General features: G+C 36.2%; 1 protein-coding gene across 1 annotated transcript; it reads left to right on the plus strand.

Moving 5' to 3' along the window:
- The first annotated feature begins 732 nt into the window (after positions 1-732).
- Positions 733-17,160, plus strand: LOC105054984 (vesicle-associated protein 1-2). Its single transcript, XM_010936662.2, has 8 exons — positions 733-951; positions 1,083-1,153; positions 1,310-1,391; positions 1,510-1,625; positions 1,745-1,912; positions 2,024-2,065; positions 6,526-6,603; positions 16,774-17,160. Exons 1-8 carry the CDS (start codon positions 900-902, stop codon positions 16,879-16,881), a joined length of 717 nt encoding a protein of 238 aa, XP_010934964.1. The 5' UTR covers positions 733-899; the 3' UTR covers positions 16,882-17,160.
- The last annotated feature ends 1,818 nt before the right edge of the window (positions 17,161-18,978 follow it).

An 18,978-nucleotide genomic window follows, 5' to 3' on the forward strand; every position in this document is an offset into this window, starting at 1 on the left:
ATACATAATATTTATCAATGAAATATGAGAAAATTTTATCCATCAAGATGGTGGCTAAATCATTTTTCCATCGATCAGTAAAATAAATATTTAATTTTATTTTTAAAATATTCGATCCTTATTTTCAACACGTCCTTCATCCCAATAACTGAATTATCTATCACTATGGTGGTAGCTCGGTCGAACCGAGTTCGAGTCATGATCCCTAGGGGGTAGCGATCTTCTTCAAATAAAAATATAAAAGATAGTATGAAAAATATGGATAAATTTTAATTTTTTATTAAAAAAATAATAAAAAAATATGGATAAAAAATTTTGAAGTTATTTTTTATACGTAAAAAAAATATAAATAAATTATTTTTTATAAATATTATTTAAAAATATTTATTTAAAAAATATAAAATTTTAGATAAATTTTTTATTTATAAAAAATGAACCCTCGATGATAACTAGCGGATGGCAAAATGCTTACCTCTCTGGTCCCAATCCAAACGCAGTCCAAACACCTGACAGCTTTGTTACAACGTGAACTTATATAACTCCATTGCCACTTGTAACATGATGTGCCAATGTACCTGCCATCTAGAGCGTAATATAAAGATGGAAAAGACCTGAAAAAAGAAAGAACAAAAAAAAAAGGCTGCGGAGCCTTCGGTTCCCGCATTTGAACCCCACCAGTTCCACCACCCCCTCCCCGACACCCAAAAATACCCAACTTCCTCCTGCTATAAAACCGGATTCCTACCTCTCTCGGCTCGCCCGCCTCCCCCCACCTGCCGCGATTCCTTCGCCCTCCTCCTCCTCCTCCTCTTCTCTCTCTCTCTCTCTCTCTCTCTCTCTCTCTATCTCTCCGCCTCCCCGGCGCCGAAAGCCTAAAGCCAGCATCCGATCTTGAGATCATGAGCGCCCGCGAGCTGCTTGGCGTCGACCCCCTGGAGCTCAAATTCCCCTGTAACTCTCTTATCCCCCTCTTCCGTTCATCTCGATGCCCTCTCAAATTCTGTTCGATCCAAATCTTTCCTAGGGTTTCGATTATTTCTAAGTTTTCTTGATCTTTTCTGTGGTTGGTTCGGTTTGTGCAGTCGAATTAAAGAAGCAGATCTCGTGCTCTCTTCAGCTATTCAACAAGACCGATGACTACATTGCTTTCAAGGTATTAACCTCTAATCATTTGTGAGAATTTTTTTAACCTTGAAGGCAGATTCTTTGAAATCCTGGAAAAAGAAAAAAAGAAGCTTTATTTTTTTCACCTTTTTTTTTTGTGATTTTTATTGAATATCTGCCGGTGGTAATGCTGTTCTTTTTTTAGGTCAAGACCACGAGCCCGAAGAAGTATTGCGTGCGGCCCAACACTGGAATTATATTGCCTCGACAAACATGCGATGTCATTGGTATGAATTTCATCCCAAAATCTGCTCATGTTTCTTTTTTTTTTTTTCTTGGAGAATCTTCAGATTTTTTGGATATATGTAATTGATTGCTGTCATCATCGTCACTTTTTTGCTTCAGTTACAATGCAAGCACAGCGGGAGGCTCCTCCTGACATGCAATGCAAGGACAAATTTTTAGTTCAGAGTGTTGTCGCGAGTCCTGGTGCAACCGTAAAGGATATCACCCCAGAAATGGTGCCTCCTTTTCTCTTTATTTTGTATTCTCTGAAACTAATCAGATAGAAAGTAGAAACTGTGTGGTCTTTCTGGAATCCAATCTAGATATTGATGCGTGGAGTTGGGTTTTTGTTTAGTTCTCTAAAGAGTCTGGTAATATGGTGGAGGAGGTCAAATTGAGGGTTGTATATGTGTCACCACCTCAGCCACCTTCACCGGTCCCTGAGGAATCCGAGGAGGGTTCATCACCTAGGCCTTCCATATCGGACAACGCAAACATGACTACCAGAGAATTTGTTTCTGCTGTGAGTTTTTGGAATCTTCGGCTCATGGATCCTTTTTTTTTTTTTGTTAAAATTTTTGGGCTATCTTCAAAAAGAAGGGGGGTAAATTACTTGACTGTGTAAATGTTGCAGGCATCGAGGGAGGAGAGTGAGCTGCAAGAAAAATCTTCAGAGGTGAGTCTTTGTGGAGATCATACGTAAAATATGTACCAAACTGTGGACTCTTTGTTGATTTTTGAATCCTGTAGGCCTGTTATAACTTAGAAAATAGAAACTACTGCTTTTGTTGGACTTTTGGGTCAAGGAAGGGATAATTGTAATCTTATGCTGTTTTATCTATTCTTTTTGATCCTACTAGAATCCGGTTGCATCTGCATGTTTTTAATTCAACAAACAGCTGAATCTTTATTTGGTATCGAGCCTCAGAGCTTACGCTTTATCTCACAAACTATTATATAGCTGTATGAAATGCTGAATGGAGTTAACTTTACTTGCATGAGATATTAAAGGTACAGTGGTTGGTCTTCCATGGTCATACATGCATGTTTACAGGCACCGAGAATACTTTGAAATAGTCTACTGTTGTTGATATCATGTGCCAACTGGGAAGATATGGATGGGAAATACCTTCAAATGGAAGCTTTTTAGTTTTTCACTTTTTATGCTGGCATCTGTTTGTTTTGTTACAATAGAATTTTTTTATCAGAATTCGAAGTTACTGCCTGATGTAGTAGATTTAGTTTTTATTTCGATTTACTGCTTAGAGTAGGTTATAAATCCAAAAGCTGAATATGTTCTGCAGGATGAATTCAACAGATTAGTTAAAAGTCTTATTAACTAACAATATTATCAAATAGATTTATGATTTTGTTGCCTTGACCGTGCAACTTTGTCAACAACATTGCACAAACAGTTTATTGATTATTGATACAATGAGAATGCATGCTATGCGTCTTTTCATTCCTGTGCAAGCATGTATTTGTGTTATGAGAAGTGCCCTGTAAATGTTTTTTTGAAGTTGGAAGTTGGTCTTCTTAATGTTTATTGTCCGGTTCTAGGAAAATGGTTTTTGAGGATGGAACCAAGATTAAGATCAATCTCTGTATTAGATTGAGTTTGACGTTCTCAAGGCCTATGTTTGTCTATGGAATTAATAAGTCTTATAGTCAAGATTTGCAGAACCGGTACCGGCGGCCGTATTGGCTGGCGGTATGGTTCGGCACGCCTCCGTTCCGTTTCGAACCAAGGCGAACCGACGAAGGAAAACGGAGCCAAACCGGAGAAGAAAAAGAGAGAAAGAGAGAGAGAGAGGGAAGAAAGAAAAAGAGGGAGGGGGTCTGCCGGAGGGGCCGTCGGAGGGCCTCCGGCCGGCCGTCGTGGCCCGTGAGCAGCGTTTATGTCCCCTGTGGCTCTGCGGCGTGAAACAGAAGCGATTCGCCCCTGTTTCTCGTATTTTTTTTATTTTTTATTTTTAAATGAAGCCGGCACTGGGTTTGTCGGCATCACTTAAGTGAAGTCGGCAAATCTTATGCCGGCTTCATTTAAAAAAAAGATTTTTTAAAAAAAATACGGGCGCGGAGCTGCGGGAGGCGTTTACGCCACCCGATGGCCACGATGGCCTGCCGGAGGCTCTCCGGCAGACCCCCCCTCTTTTTCTTCCTCTCTCTTTTTCTTCCTCTCTTTTCTTCTTTTTCTCTCTTATCTTTTCCGGCACTGGCATGTGCCGTTTTTCACGCTGGAACTGTCTCGGTTTCTTACCGGTACGGTTCGGCATGCTCCGTACTGGGCGGTTTGGCCCGATACGGCATTCCTTGCTTCTAGTGAATATGTTTAGGAATCATTGTGTGAGGAGCTGAATTATTATGTCCTACACTCTTACTCATTGATGAAAATTGATCGGAATAATCTCAAATGTGGGATCAAAGTTTGAACTAATGTCATGGATTGCCAGAGAGAGAGAGAGAGAGAGGATACTTGGATGGGCTGGTGAGGCTAAAAGTTTAGAAACAGTCATAATGATGACTCAGGCAGTATCATTTATGAAGTGGACAAACATGTTATGATTTTTATAAGGAGCTAGTTTCATGAAAAAGATTAGGAAATAAATGATCTTCTTGCTAACTAACTAGGATTTTTTTCTTTTTTTTTTTGTTGAAGAATGTTCATCCTGAAGGTGTTTTGAAGAAACCATATTACCAAATGTGAGAAAGCATGTCACAGTAGTTTCAACTGGGAAAATTGAGTTGAAGTTGAAACATTACTTTTTTTATGTATCAAAGGGTGACAATAGGGTCAAAAGAGAAAGACAAACCAAAACTTAAAATCCCCATGAGGCATTGTTTGGATGGAAGCAGAAAGGGGAAAAGGACTCCATCACTAATGCCACTTTATGGTGTTTGTATTTGAAATATTAGGAGCAAGGACTAAATTTTCTATTCATACCATCTGATATGTGAGATTTTAGGCTTTATCGTGGTGTATCAATGCAATATGCCATGAAAAAGGTTCACAATGATATGGGTTCATTTTGTTTTTTACTTGCTTTTTATGACTTGCTTATAGGTTGCATTTCATGACTTGTTTACTCATCGTACTCTTTGTTCATTCAAGTTGTTCATATCATATCTCAGTATCTTCTTGTGATCATGTGGGTATGTTTTTTTGTCTTAATTTTTAAGCCCATGTTTATTTGCTTTATCTAGTACCTTGATTCTAGACAGATTGTGTGGCCTGACTACTGAGGTTGTCGCCCATATTCCCTGTAGCCAGACTTTAACATATATATAACATGATTAGCAGTAGCACATAATCGGCACACAAATCTTCTTTTCTCTTTTTTGGTCACAGGTCCCTTTTATCTTTATCTTGTGGAGTATGCATGTTTCAGTACAACATTAAATAAGAAGAAACCACTAAAGAATAAAATATAGTCCTTAAAAAAAGATTAGTGCTAATTCAATGAGTTGAAGATTAGGGCTGTTTGATTCATGTATGCGTCTGAATTGACAAGTCTTTTAAGACTATATTTCATTAAGGATGCAGGGCACATTTCATAACATGGAAATATTTTTCTCATATTTGTATTGAGGCTGTTAGGTTTCAATTAGATTGTATCTCTTTTTTATAAGATATATCTTGCCTCTAGCTCGGCTTACATTTCTATCCATCACATTTGAGACGTTCAACCCAATTTGTTTATAAAGTTGAGTTTGGATCATGTATGATCCAACCTGAATATGGCTCATTTGCACTGTTGCTCCTATGTATTTCAATTACATTCTTCATGTTTTCTGTATAATCAAGTTGGGTTGGATCACGTATGAACCAACCTGAATCCATCCCATTTGCTGTGCCACTCCCATGTATATCAGTTACTATCCTCATGTTTTCTATATACACATTTTTCCACGAAGATGTTCAAAGAAAAAGCTGACTTGAATATATGATGGGAATATTTTGTGCAATGGTGTAAATTGTGTGAAAAATGAAGCCTGAAACATATAACAATTTTATATGTTGGTGTGAGATGACCAGTCTTAGACAAGCAAAATGTAAGCAGCTTTGCCTTTAAGATAAGATATCGGATGGTATGTTTGAAAAGACTTTTGATCTGGTTCCATTCATTTTTGGAACCATCACTTGCAGCATTATCTTCCCCTACCATGTTTTTTTAGTAATTCTACAGTATTTAGTGAGACATATATCGAAGTTTCAAGATGTCTATGCTCTGACAAACAAATGCAAGATCAATTCATGAATGGGACATGATAACAAGAAAATGTTCAAATGAGGGGGAGAGAGAGAATTTTTAAAAATTTAATGAAACATATGGGACATAAAAGACTATAAAACCTTATGGAAATTGGTACTGGTGATTTGCCGATGTTTCTCTTGTTTCTACTTGTGCTGTTCAGTGTTTTACTTTCAAAATAATTTATTGGGTATCTTGTCCACACTCCACACTTTTCCTGCATCATCATGAAGGGACCAAACCAGATATTCCCCTAAGGAGTTGTTGGGAAACACCTGCTTGCACGATTTATGAACAAAAACAGCTTTAAGGGCCAAATCTTTTTTTAAGAGATATCTCAAAAATATTCTTTTTTTTTTTTTTTTTTTAATGACACATGACTCATTAAAGTATAGAGAAAGAAAGATAACCGTAAAATCAAAGAGATGTGAAAATATAGCCACAGTTAATATGTGTCTTATGTTTGGAAACATTGCTGAAGAACAATAGCGAAAGAGACAATAGAGAGATAGACCACCTCAAAGTTACTTTTTCATGTTAAAGCACTTTCTTTTTTTTTTTTTTTTGCAGTGCGATATCTTAGTTTCGTGTATATGTTGTAAAGTGATTTAACCAAATGAACTGCATGTTTGCATTATTGCTTCATGTCTCTTCATTTGTTTTCTTTTAGTATCTCTACTCTGTGAGTCCAGTTTGAACACGTTCTCCCAACTAGCTATGGTTTGTGTATGACTTGATGACCTTGATATTTGGTGCAATTCAGTCAGAATATGCACAAGACTCATGATATAATAGCATTCTGGCTACTGTCTAGTTTAAAGCTTAGCCAACTTGTGTCTGGTTGTATAGCATTGTAACCATTTTTATTTTATTTTATTTTCAGGCAATGGCTTTGATTTCAAGGTTGACTGAGGAGAAGAATGCTGCTGTTCAACAGAACAATAAACTTCGACAGGAGTTGGTAAGAAGCTGTATCATGAATTTTACTATAAAAACTGTTATTATACAGGTTGGTGGCTAGCCAGTTTTCTGCCATAGACTATCAGGGGTTCTAATGAACTGAACTTATCTTGCGTTAAATTGAAATCAATTTGACATCTTTATATTTGTGGCAAAAATAAATTTGGGTAATCTTTTTCATTGCATTTCTTATTTTGCTTAATACCTATAGGGAGGCCTCCATTGTAATGATGGTTTTGATTTTTCTAGGCTTCTCTCTTATTTGAGTTCGCTAATAGCGTTAGATATTATTTTCTTTTTTACATAGTCATTGTCTACCTCTAGTTACCTTCAGCTTTTTAAATCTTGCATCAAAGTTAAAATGCATCCCACTAGTTCAGCAAGTTCCTCAAGACAACCCAGGTAAGTGGTACAATCTGCTTGGGAGCTCATAAATATCATGGCTACATAAGTTATTTTTAAAGTTCAATTTAAATGAGGAATAATCATTGAAGAATGACTGATATAATTTGTCTGGCTATTTGTATAAAATTGACCGAGCATCATGTTTTACTCATGAGTTTGATGAGGTCATTTTTTCAATGAAGACTGTATTTGGATTCTATTAGGGTGATAATGGATTGATGAATTCCAAAAGGATCTGCCTGATGGGTTTCTTTGGCCAAAGGCTTAGATGCTTGGGTAAGAAAGGATATAGCTCTTGACCACTGGATGGTGCAGAGATACCAAGTGGAACAAACTGTAATGTTGATTTGGGTGCCTGTGACCTGCTGCAGCCTTGGAATAAGAAACACTAAAATCACACTATCAAGTTGAGGAAAGACAAGTGGATTTCTAAAGCAACCAGAGACAATTCAGCTGGTGATTGCCACTATTTTACCAAGTGGGACTATGGATTAATTAGTGTCCTTAAGCATGAGACTTTGTGCAACAACAAGCTCTTATAATTTGAGTTTGGAGTTTGTGATCGCTTCTTTTCATGAACTATTATTATGAATGAACTAGTCAATTTGCTAATGGGTTTCAAGGCATAATTTCTTCAACAATGGACTGACACTGATTTGAAACTAATTAGCGGTGAAATTTACTTGAGGAGGCATAGTTATGTATTACCATTTTTCTTAGAGCTCAGAATGGTAAGAAAAGCTACTGTGATGGGATGTTCATGGGATCAAATCTAGTTTTGTGGAGTCATTTTGTTAAGAGATTCCAATATTGAGTAACCAGTTTTTTTGCAAACAGCGAACTAAGGGTGTCTGATTGAGATTTTTCTAGGTACATAAAGCGTGATGCAGAATCATGTCTTTGGGATTATATCCAAGCCATAGTGCAATTACCGGACATGATTTGTGAGCCTAAGGTTACTTAGATAATTTGGCATTAGTTTTATTTTCAGTTTTTTGTCTTTATTTTACTGTAGGGGTGTATAAGGAAGTTATTTTTTTAATTAGAATAGGGGCTTACTATTAGGTCTTTCATTCTTCAGTACTGTGATCCATGGCTCAAAACCTTCCTCTTTGTTTCGTTAAGGAGTCGAAGTTGGAGTTAATTGGTGGTTGATAGGATATAGTTTTGATCCTAATTATGGGATCTTGAATGGAGTTGAATAAGTGGGTTGATTGCTGATTTCTTTAGGAGAATATTTTCCAATTTGAAGAGTCCTAGTTTATTTGGGGAAGTCACAGAGATTTTATAAAAAAGGCCTACTGGGATTGCATGAAATTAGTGTACGTTGTTTATTTTTGAAATGAGAAGAAAAAAGTTTAGGTCAACCTTGCCTTCCTCTCTCTCTCTCTCTCTCTAAGTCTCTTTCTTTTATGCTCTTTCCATAATTTACTTAAGTTATGATCTCTGTTTGTTTCTGCTGTAATACTTCTACATATTTCTCTGTAGAATTTGTTGCTGCTCTAATCTTACTTGCACTTTGATTTTAAGGTTCTTATTTGATCCTTCTGGTATTCGTTAATGTTCAGAAACTGATTTCAGTTTTGGATATATGATGTCAGTCTTGAACTGAAATTAACTCATCATCTTCAGTAATCTGCATACAATGTGACTTTTTGATAGGGGGTCAATATTCAACTAATTTGCTAACTTTGAAACCCTTAAATATATTTTCTAGTTGCTTTCCTCCTTATTCAAACATCAGGATAGGGTTGTCTGATTTCTTATTTCAGTAAAGCAATCAAAAGTTTCCTCATTTGCCTTATTTATGAAATTTCATCAATTAGCTAAATTGCATATGTTGGTCACAGTGTTGGTAGTGCTGGTACCAGAATGCATGTGCTGGGACCCATGTTGGCCAGGTATAGTGTCGGCAGATAACCAGTACCATGCCATAGGGACAAATGGTATGCTGGACCATGCCGGTCAGATATTGATACCAGAAGAGAGAGAGAGAGAGAGAGAGAGAGAGAGAGAGAGAGGTGGTGGACATGGTGGAGCCGGTGGAGACCGAGGGCGTCAATATCCCCATTGACAATTCCAACGCCCCAACCCAAGCAGTAGCAAAGGGGCAGATGTGGGCGGTGATGATGGATGCAAGCTCAGCAGGGGTGGGCACTAAGATGGAGGTGGTTGAGGGCAACTGGCAGAAGTGGTGTGCTTGCCATTGAGAAAATATTTGAGATTGGATAGAGAGAGGTGAGGAGAGGTGGGATCAGCGGATCAGCATCGAGGATTAGGATGGGAATAGGATTGAAAGCTTTATAAGGAGGGGTCAGTTCGGCACTGGGGGAACCAGCATGTTCTGAGTCAGTGCTGCCCAAAACTGACTGGAATGTGTTGGTTTATCTTAATTCATCTCCTGCTCGGTTTTCTAAGCTTGAACTATCCTAGTTCTGGGCTGGTATGATATTACAATAGCTATACTGGTTGGTTTGGATGGTTCAACAAACCTTTGTTGGTCATCCCTAATTGGTCGTACACCAGGGAGATCCTCCAGCTGGTCAGCAAGAATATCTCTTTGTTTCTAAGTTTTTTATAAAATTCAGGAGATTTTGGTGTTTTTCTTAGACTATATTAGAAAAGCCCTAGATAGACCTGAATGAATTTCATAGTTGGTTATTCGGAGTTAATAAAAAGCTAATGCTAATCAATCATGGTAGATGGTGAAATGCAGAAAACTTGAGTCCTTTTGATTTTGTTCACCATTTTACTTGGTTGCGGCTCCTTTTCCTACAATTGGCTCCACCAGATCTGAACTAGATTTGGATACAGATTTGCTTTGCAAAAAGAAGCCTACAAGCATTAGTGATTCACCTTTCTTTATCCTGTGCTTTATCTTGGCATTCTTCAATGATATTTAATCCTTTAAACCTATCTTCCCACTCCCTATTGCAATTTCTGATGATTCTAAATTTGAATCATTTAAGTTGCCTCATATGGTTTATGTAGAAACTTGTGTCTGCTTATCTAGTTGGCATTTAATCTAGTTAAAGCTCTCTCTGGAAATTCCATTTCATAATCCCTAGGAAAGATTCTGGCTTTCTGAATCATGCCCATTGCTGTTGAGTAGACTTGGTCATAGAGTAGGGCTAAAAATGGATAGCATAAGGATTGAACATTAGTAATTTTCATATCCGTTTTCATTTAATGTATAAAAATGCTTATACATGTATTAAAAGGATACTAAATTTGTGCCAATGTGTTCTAAAATGGATATAGATATGACCTAGTTATTGGTCATACACATAATGCTCTGGTTTATATGTATATCAATTGGATATTAGTCTGAATACAAATTGAGCATTTTTAGCAAAGTTCAATGATAGCGATTGAAGTTGAGTGACATAATCATAAAAGATGTCAAAAAATAAATGAGCTGCAATTTAATTATTTAAATACAATTTTGGCAAGCATGTCGGTAAGGACATGCAGTAGAATGTAAAAAACTAGACACATCAATATTCTCATAGAAAGAAGAAAAAGTATAAGAAATAAGAACTGCGATCTTTTGCCTTTATTGTTAAGTTCTAATTTAATAACATTGTTGAAAAAGCAGCAACTTTGGCAAAGTCCTTTTTGGTAGATCTCTAGAATCGGAATTAGTAATGTTATTTCTATAGTACTCTTATATCGGTTTAGTAGTATTTTTCTCATGTGTAACAAAAATATATTATGTTATTGAATAACACTACTAAATTGTGCATGATAAATTGTTTAATCTAGCTTTGGCCTTATAAACTTATGCCCTCATTAGTGCATGGTATAACCACTAAGGATCACGTCTAATCTTAGATATCCTTAATATTTCGGATTGTGCTTGAGATTCTGATGATACAAATCACACTAATAGGGAAATTCAGTTGAGAAAAAAAATGTAGTATGCGTGTGTGATGGAAGTTGCTAGGGAGAGAGAAGAAAAAAAAACCATGGATCATTTGTTGCAAGCAACGAGAATAAAGAAAGATACCTTATTGTTGTGTTCCTCTGAATTTTGGATTTTGTTGTTTGTAATCTAAAAAGAGTTCCCCCTGGGAAAAAGGCTAGATGATTATGATTGTGAAATAGTCTGGATGGCTATGATCTCAGGTCCTAATTAAGTAGTTTTATTATTATTTAAGTAAGTTGATAATGCACTTCCGATTTTTAGGGGCTCTTCTTTCTCTCATTTATAGTAAGAACTTGGTAGATAGGACGTATGTTACTAGCTAGTATGGAATAGTTAAAGTACTCTTAAGTCTGAGATATGGAGATAGATGACTTAGAGCCCTGCAAACAGAGTCACACGTTTGGATATAGGTTTATTCTTAATGGTTCGAAGGAAAAGACTTCAGCATATACTTGAAGCTTTCAGTGAACAAGAAATGAAGAGATAGCAAGCCAAAGAGACAAATGGCCACACCAATCAAAAAGTCACCTAGAAAAATAAGAGATAATGAAGGATAAGCATCTTGTGATGTTGTGAGAGTTTTGTTTGAGACAATGACTAGGGGCTTTAGATGGAAATTGGATGTCACTTGGATGTTTCTGCTTGAGGAAAAGCATTAGGAGATGGATAGTCTAGGTCTAGGGCTTTGGCTTGGCTAGCCATTCCTTGAGGTTGAAATTCTGGCAGCAGCATAGCAGACAATGAGGATGGAGGAAAAAAAGAAAAGCACTAGGACATTGTAGATGAGGAGAGGGAGAAAGGGTTAAGACTTAGGAATTTAGTCTTCAGGTGAAGTTTTATTAAAATGTACTGTAATATTGGATCACAGAATGCCTTGAATACAAATTTCAGTCTGGATCTAGGAAAAGGTCTTGGATATCCAAATCTTAGTTCCTAATAGCAAAAGTAGGTGCAGGAGCATATTCGGATGTGTAGAGTGGGAAGCTTGTCTCTTAGAAAAGTTGCAATACGTGGGTGCAAGGACAAGCTTTGAGGCAGATTCTGTAGTAGGTAAAGCACCTTAAGGGAAACATTCCTATGATAAGATCTAAAATGATTCTAAATACTAATTTGCATTTGGTCGATTTTGATTCAGAATTGCATATATGTGGGTAATTCTAACCAGTTTGCACACTTAGGACCTGATTGGATGCTGGAGGATCATATTGGGTGTGAGGAAGCTTGTCTCCTTTTTTTTTTTATTTATTTAATAAGGAAGAAAGCGCAAGCATCGAGATTCTAAAGCAGGTGTGACACGTTAAGTGGAAGATCTGGTTTGCATCCGTATGGCCTGATTGGATGACGAAAGATCTTATTGGCCTGATAAGATCTTCTGATAAAGATGTCTTATCTGAAAAAAATGAGGGAAAGAAGATGGTTGAAAAAAGATCAAGTTGCCGGTAATCCGTATCTTTTAGAGATAAGATATACCATATCGAAAGGGATTATTTATCTCGAAAAAAAAGTGATTTTTTATATGTATACCATTCCAAACATTCAAATTTGCATAAATATCCTTTTAAAATTGATATTTGCATGTATATCCTCATAAAATATTTTTTTTTGCATCTGTACCCATATCATCTAACATCGTTAAAAATTGACGGTTTAAAATTAAAATGACTAAAATATTAGATGTACAAAAAAAAATTATAAGGATATATGCAAATCGCAATTTTATGAGGGTATTCACGTAAATTTGAATATTTAGAAGGATATAGATGCAAAAAATTCTTAACATAAATACACCTCTTGGTTTGTTAATTCTTTCTTTATTCTAATAGAGAAAAATTAACATATACAACTAAAATAATAAATTTACTTAAGTTATTAATTTACATAGGTAAAATGATCTTTTTACCAAATGATAGATCAAAATTATTTTATCTAAAAAATAAAAAGGTCATAACCATCTATGTTTCCTCTAATGTATAATAATATGCTTCTAAGAAAAGTATCTAAACCTGATATTACATGAATAGTTTGTACATTTGCATAGAATGGATATAGTTGTGGATTTGGACGTTATGTAACAATAAGAATTTATAATCTTATTCTATTTTATTTTAAAAATTTTTATCGAAAATATCTTTGTGAAGTGTATAAAGTATATCATGTTGTTATAAGATGGATATAATCATCCTATCTTATATAAAAATAAAATATAATATAGTATTCTAATATATAAAATATTATATAATATCATCATCGTGTTGTTATATTATATAATATGTTACTACATTGTATGGTAAGAGGGTATGAATACATCTAGATGAAATACATAAAAATTAAATTAGAATTTTTTATGTGTATATCCTTCTAAACATTCAAATTTGCATGAATATTCTCATAAAATTGCTATTTGTATATATACCTTTATAAATTTTCTTTTTGCACATCTATCCATAAAGATATTTTAGTCATTTAAATTTTAAATTATTAATTTTTTAACGGCGTTAAATGATGTGGGTACATATGCAAAAAAACAAGAAAAAAGAAGGATATACATGCAAAACAAGTATTTTATAAGGGTATACGTACAAATATTAATTTTGAAAGAATATTCACGCAAATTTGAATGTTTAAGAGGGTATACATGCAAAAAAACCCCCCCAAAAAAAAGGAGATTGGCTGCTCGTCCATATCTTTTTCGACGATCTTCTTTCTGCCATTTTTCGAAGACAAAGCTTGTTGGAGATCTTATTAAACTAGACTGATATGATTTTTTAACTAACAGAAAGGCCCTTAGGGCATGTTTGGTATTGCTTTAAAAGTTACTTTTGTGATTTTTAAAGCAAAAAAAAAAAACACTTTATCAAAAGAAAGTGTTGAAAGTGCTTTTACAAGGAGTCAGAAAAGCATTTTTAGGACAAGCTAGAAAATCTAGCTTCCGGCTTTGCTTCTCACAAAGCAAAAGCCGCACCAAACATGCTTTTAGAATAGTTGTTGCTTCTATTCGTTATCTACATGTCATGGAAACTTATAATAATGGGACAAGACCCCTATGAAGCTATGATTATATTGCTAATTTGTCTTTTCTAGTGGAGAGCATATGACTCATTAGAGAATGAGATGAGAAGTCATGTTTATGATATTGAGAAGGGTTGTGTATATGGGGAGTAGGATGAGTGATTGGGTTAACAGGTAAGATTGGGGTTGGAAAAATTGAAGACTTGAAGAGAAATTGTTTGCAATTGAGGAGGTGCAATAAACCTTAAGGCTGCATTTGGATGCCGAATGGCACCACCCCTTGAATAATATTAACCAGGGGTATTCACAGCCTAACCAGCTAATTGGTGCAACTTTATTTGTTGTTTATTTGTGCTCCTTTGGTTAGTGGTATAAAGTTAGGGAAAAAGTCAAAAAGTGGAGGAGAGGGGGGTGGGGGGGGAGTGTTTTGGGTGGTTCAAGATTTTTCATCCTCCCTTCTGAAATAACTTTAACCTGGTTAAAGACCTTTTTCATCCATTGACTGAATGAGTTTATTCTCCTTCAAAAAAGACTGAATAAGTTGATTATTCACCCTTCTGAAATAACTTTTTAAGTGGTGTGTGGCCGGTTAGCTGGATAACTTTATGTTATCCACCCTTCTGCCATTATCACATCTGATGCTCAGTTAGCTTATCTGGAAGGTTTAAGGGCATTCAATATTGAAGGTGGCATCAAGTTTCACCAATTTCTTCCTTCACCAGTCATGGATCGGAGTTAATCATCCAGATCTAGTCAAAGCCTATGAGAGACATTTTATTATGAAGCTTTTCAACAGAATTTGTGCCTTCAAGAATTTTTGAAGTATGCCCATCTATGTCTTTGTAATCTCAAAATTTTATTACCACTTCTTTGCACGCTAAGATATTTTAATGGTGAGTTGGAATGTTGCATGGTCAAAACCATGTTCCAATATGAAGAGAGAATGCACTCTAATCTCTGTATCTCCACTCGTCAGCACTTGTATAACTGGATCCTGCTTTGGATAGACAGTGGTAGTATATTGTATGCTAGAGGAACACATTGAATGACCTCAAGACCTCCAACAAAACAATCAAGTTGGTGTAGGCAAGGACCCTCCAAGCCCTCTCCTTTGCTATCCTCCTCCCCTCACACCATTCTCTTCCATCCTTCATTGGCTGCTTAGTTTTGCTGCAACCAATTCTCTAATCTCTGAACCTAGTAGTGCCACTTGAAAGCAGATTCGCACAATGCAATGAGATTAAACGAGGAAGAAGATTAAATAAACCAGTACTGTAGGGAGAATGTAGGAAGACACTTTTTCATCGTTAACCAAGGAGGAGAAATGAACAGTTGCATTGCTCGTAGAGTTTAGAGATGTATAAAAGCATGTCATGGCCTCACGGGAATCCTATTCCTTAAACTTCAAGACAAAGCAAAGTCCATTCCTTCTCTTCTACATGATCTATGGCCAAGCCCTAAACAGCCAGTAAAGTAGAACTGTTGAATCACACCCAATGACCATTATATATAAAACAGAATTAACTACTGAAGTAGTAGATAAGCTAACCAAGCATTATATTTGAGATCCCATGTTGGAAAACGTCAGTCATAAATTGGCCTGGGGCATGGGTAGTTTGCTTTGGTCTCACATCCTTATTTGGACTTGGCACTGAAATGGAAGTGAATGAGGAGTTTCAGGAAGAGTTCACATGGTCGTGGAAATTGTTTTTGCATCTAACCTGTTGCCCGTGTTATCTCCTTTCATATTGGTTGGAGAGGTTGAAATTATTGCAACATCACCCAAACTATTGCCCAATTATTATTTGACTAGATTTCAGGTATAGATCCAACGTTCCAACCTAGTTCTTATCCTGCTTACATGAATGAATTTTGGTTTGGATCAAGTAGTATCCCACCAATTGTCATTCCTGGACACAATGAAATGGAGAATCTAAGAAATTGGTTTCTCATTGTCTTGTACTTCCTGCGACCATCCTGCAAGTTGCAAATATTACTTAAAACTTCCGCGTCCCAATTCAAATGGGTGCATGCAATCAAACTTTATTAATTTGGGTGTGGAAGTTCAAAATTGTCTTTTAGGAAAATCTTGAAATTTGTACAGATATGGTGTTGAAGTAGTGTCACTTTAAGTATGTAAGCTTATGAAAAAGAAATAGAAGAATTTGTGATTCTATGCAAAAGATGTCTAAGTCCTCTATTTAAAAGTTTAAACACCATTTAAATGTGCCTCACAAGCTGCAATGCCAAAGTTTTAATGATTAAATGCTCAAGTTATTTAAGTGAATAATTTTTAATCCTTGATCAACCTGATATATGCTCTATATGTTTACCAACCAACATAAATTCATGAAAAATCAAGTTTAGGATTCTGTAACCCAGAATTTTACTGGCACAACTGAGTATTTCCTTCATCGTAGCAAGCACATTAGATAGCATTGATGAATAGATCAGGAAAAAGGGAACAAAAAAAAAACATTGTAATGATTTGAAGTGAGAATAGAAATATTTCCTATTTTGATTGGTGAATAAAATTGTAGTTACGGATTGAATATCTTTTTTTTCCTTTGGGAACCTCAGATTGGATGTCTTTACTTCCATGACTCTTCATATTTGTTAGAGAACATAGTATTACTATAGATCTATAACTTAAGGGAAAGAAGCAACCTACATGTTCTATTTTGGATGTGGATAAAAATAAAGTGGAAGCTGTGCTTGCAAAAAACTGGTAGTAACTTTTGCATTCCCAATTTTTTTTTAAATCTTTTCTTTACCCTACTATTCCCTATCGTTTAAAGGTGTTTTATGGCGCTTTGTCCATATGTACAGGAGCTTACGAGGCGAGAAGTCAGCAAACAGCATGGTGGTTTCTCCTTCATGTTCGTGGTTATTGTTGCCTTGCTGTCAATCCTTTTGGGCTATCTTGTGAAGACATAATTTCTCTAGGTGTTTGTATCCTGTTGGCCATTCCTAACAGGAAAGGATGACTGAAATGAGAAGATCTGAAAAATTCCAAGGTTGATTGTGTGAAGCGGTTTGTAGAAATCTAGAACACACTGACCTCATGTTCGGCAATTCTCTGCTTGTCACTCGGTAGTCAGCACATGTAATTTGTGATCTGCCAAGCCATTTTGAGTTATTCTTCTTTTGTAACTTATTCTTGTTTTGCCCTCTTGATTTGAATAGTGAGGAATCGATTGTTTTAAATTTCCAAAACATTGCACATCCTAAAATATCTCGTCCTTGAAAAACCAACAATTTCATCTAGAATGGGTCTAGATATTTTTGTTAAAAGTTTGGCCTATCTATCAAAACCAGTCTTACTCTAGCTGGAGATTCCTACATTTGACCTATTACAAACCACCAGTTGGTAGTATTAATCATGAATAATTTTCACTAATGTTAGCAAATACATTCCATATTTTGCCAAAGGGATGCTATGGTGAAGAACTACAACCACAAAAAGAAACCTTGAAGATGGTGGAAAAGACTATCGAGCTTTTGCTTGTAGGAGGTACCACCATGCGGCTGTCTTTAACAGTGGTTGTTGTGGCTGTCTCTAACAGTGGTGGTGGTTATCTTATAGTGTTCTGAACCAAGGGGAAGGAAAAGGACGGTTTATCATTGCACTGACTGCGCTGGACGTGGTAGAAGTGGCTGATGTCTCTTCTTCGTCCAGACTCCAAAGGTCTTGGATATGAATCTTGTTGAAGCGATTTAATATGATAGAATAATTGAGGGTGGTGTTTGTGGGAAATGTTTGTGACATGTTTGTCCCAATCACCACGACATAAAGATTTGCGGAGCTAGTCGAAAATTTGCTGGCCATCCTACAGCTTCCACCGTAGAATACTAGGTTTTTGTGTCTGAAACCTAAGCTTGATTGCCAAATAAAAGAACTATCCAACTCTTAACTGATTCAAGGCAGCCCTCACAGGCAGCAGGCTTCAAGGCAGTCCTCAAAGGCACCAGGCGCAACTTTGTCGATTTTATAAGTAACGCCTTAATATTTGCTAAATATGGGAGCTTTATCCACCACTCAAGTTGTCGGAAATTCTACAACTTGTGCACATGCTAGATTTTAATTGACTCGAAATGAAGTTTAGTTAAGATTCCCTTTCCACTTAAAATCAACCACCTGGTTTATTTACTGCTAGCAGGCCTATTGATCTTATATACTCCGTTGAGGAGGATCCGAGCAACATTAATTACAAATGACTATTTCTTGATTCTCCTTGGTTAACAGGTTAATTCACAAGAACTTCATTCCATGTACCACAACTTCAAAAATTTTTTCTTTTTCAAATAACAGGGTTGGAACCCCACCCACCCCCCCCCCAACCCCCCTTTCTTCTTCTTCTTCCTCCTTTTTTTTTTTTTTTTTTGTGTGTGTGTGTGTGTGTGTGTGATAATTTTCCATCCTTGAAGCGTATTTATTCTTCTGAACGAATCAATGATGATTCCACCATCTTATACAGTAGAGAAAACAAGGAAAAAGAAGAAGAAGAAGAAAATAATAGATCCGTAATGAATGTAGTGGGTCCGATTTGAATTGGATGAAAGGCGCACAGGTTCACTTTAAGTTCAATTTGGTTGTACCAAATGTAGTGGGTTTGTTGCTCACGCGTACCTCAAGCATTACTCGTCCCGTAAAATTTGTGTGCCAGTCTGTCGGCAACTACCAGAAAGGATGATGTGCGCCCATGAAGATGAAACGTGCTGACGAAACGAAATGCTGCCGGTTTCATCCACTTTCCATCACTATCAAATTCTTTTTCATTTAAAGACCAGCAACTTCCTGTAATCTAGACGATCTAGATCTGTTTACTAAAACTTGTTGCACAGCCAAGGTAGAAGAAATTCCTCCACCTCTGCCTAATAATTACCCCTCACCACTTGGTAGTTTTTGTTGGCAAATGATTTTGATTGGTTTTTGCCATCACTTTTCCAAATTTGTCCAAAAAGCAATTGTGATAAAGAGTGATAAAGAACAACAACAAACTTGTCAAATTTCTGCCCAAGGTTCAGACTTGG

The sequence above is a fragment of the Elaeis guineensis genome, chromosome 12, assembly GCF_000442705.2.
Source record: "Elaeis guineensis isolate ETL-2024a chromosome 12, EG11, whole genome shotgun sequence".
NCBI classification, from domain to species: Eukaryota; Viridiplantae; Streptophyta; class Magnoliopsida; order Arecales; family Arecaceae; genus Elaeis; species Elaeis guineensis.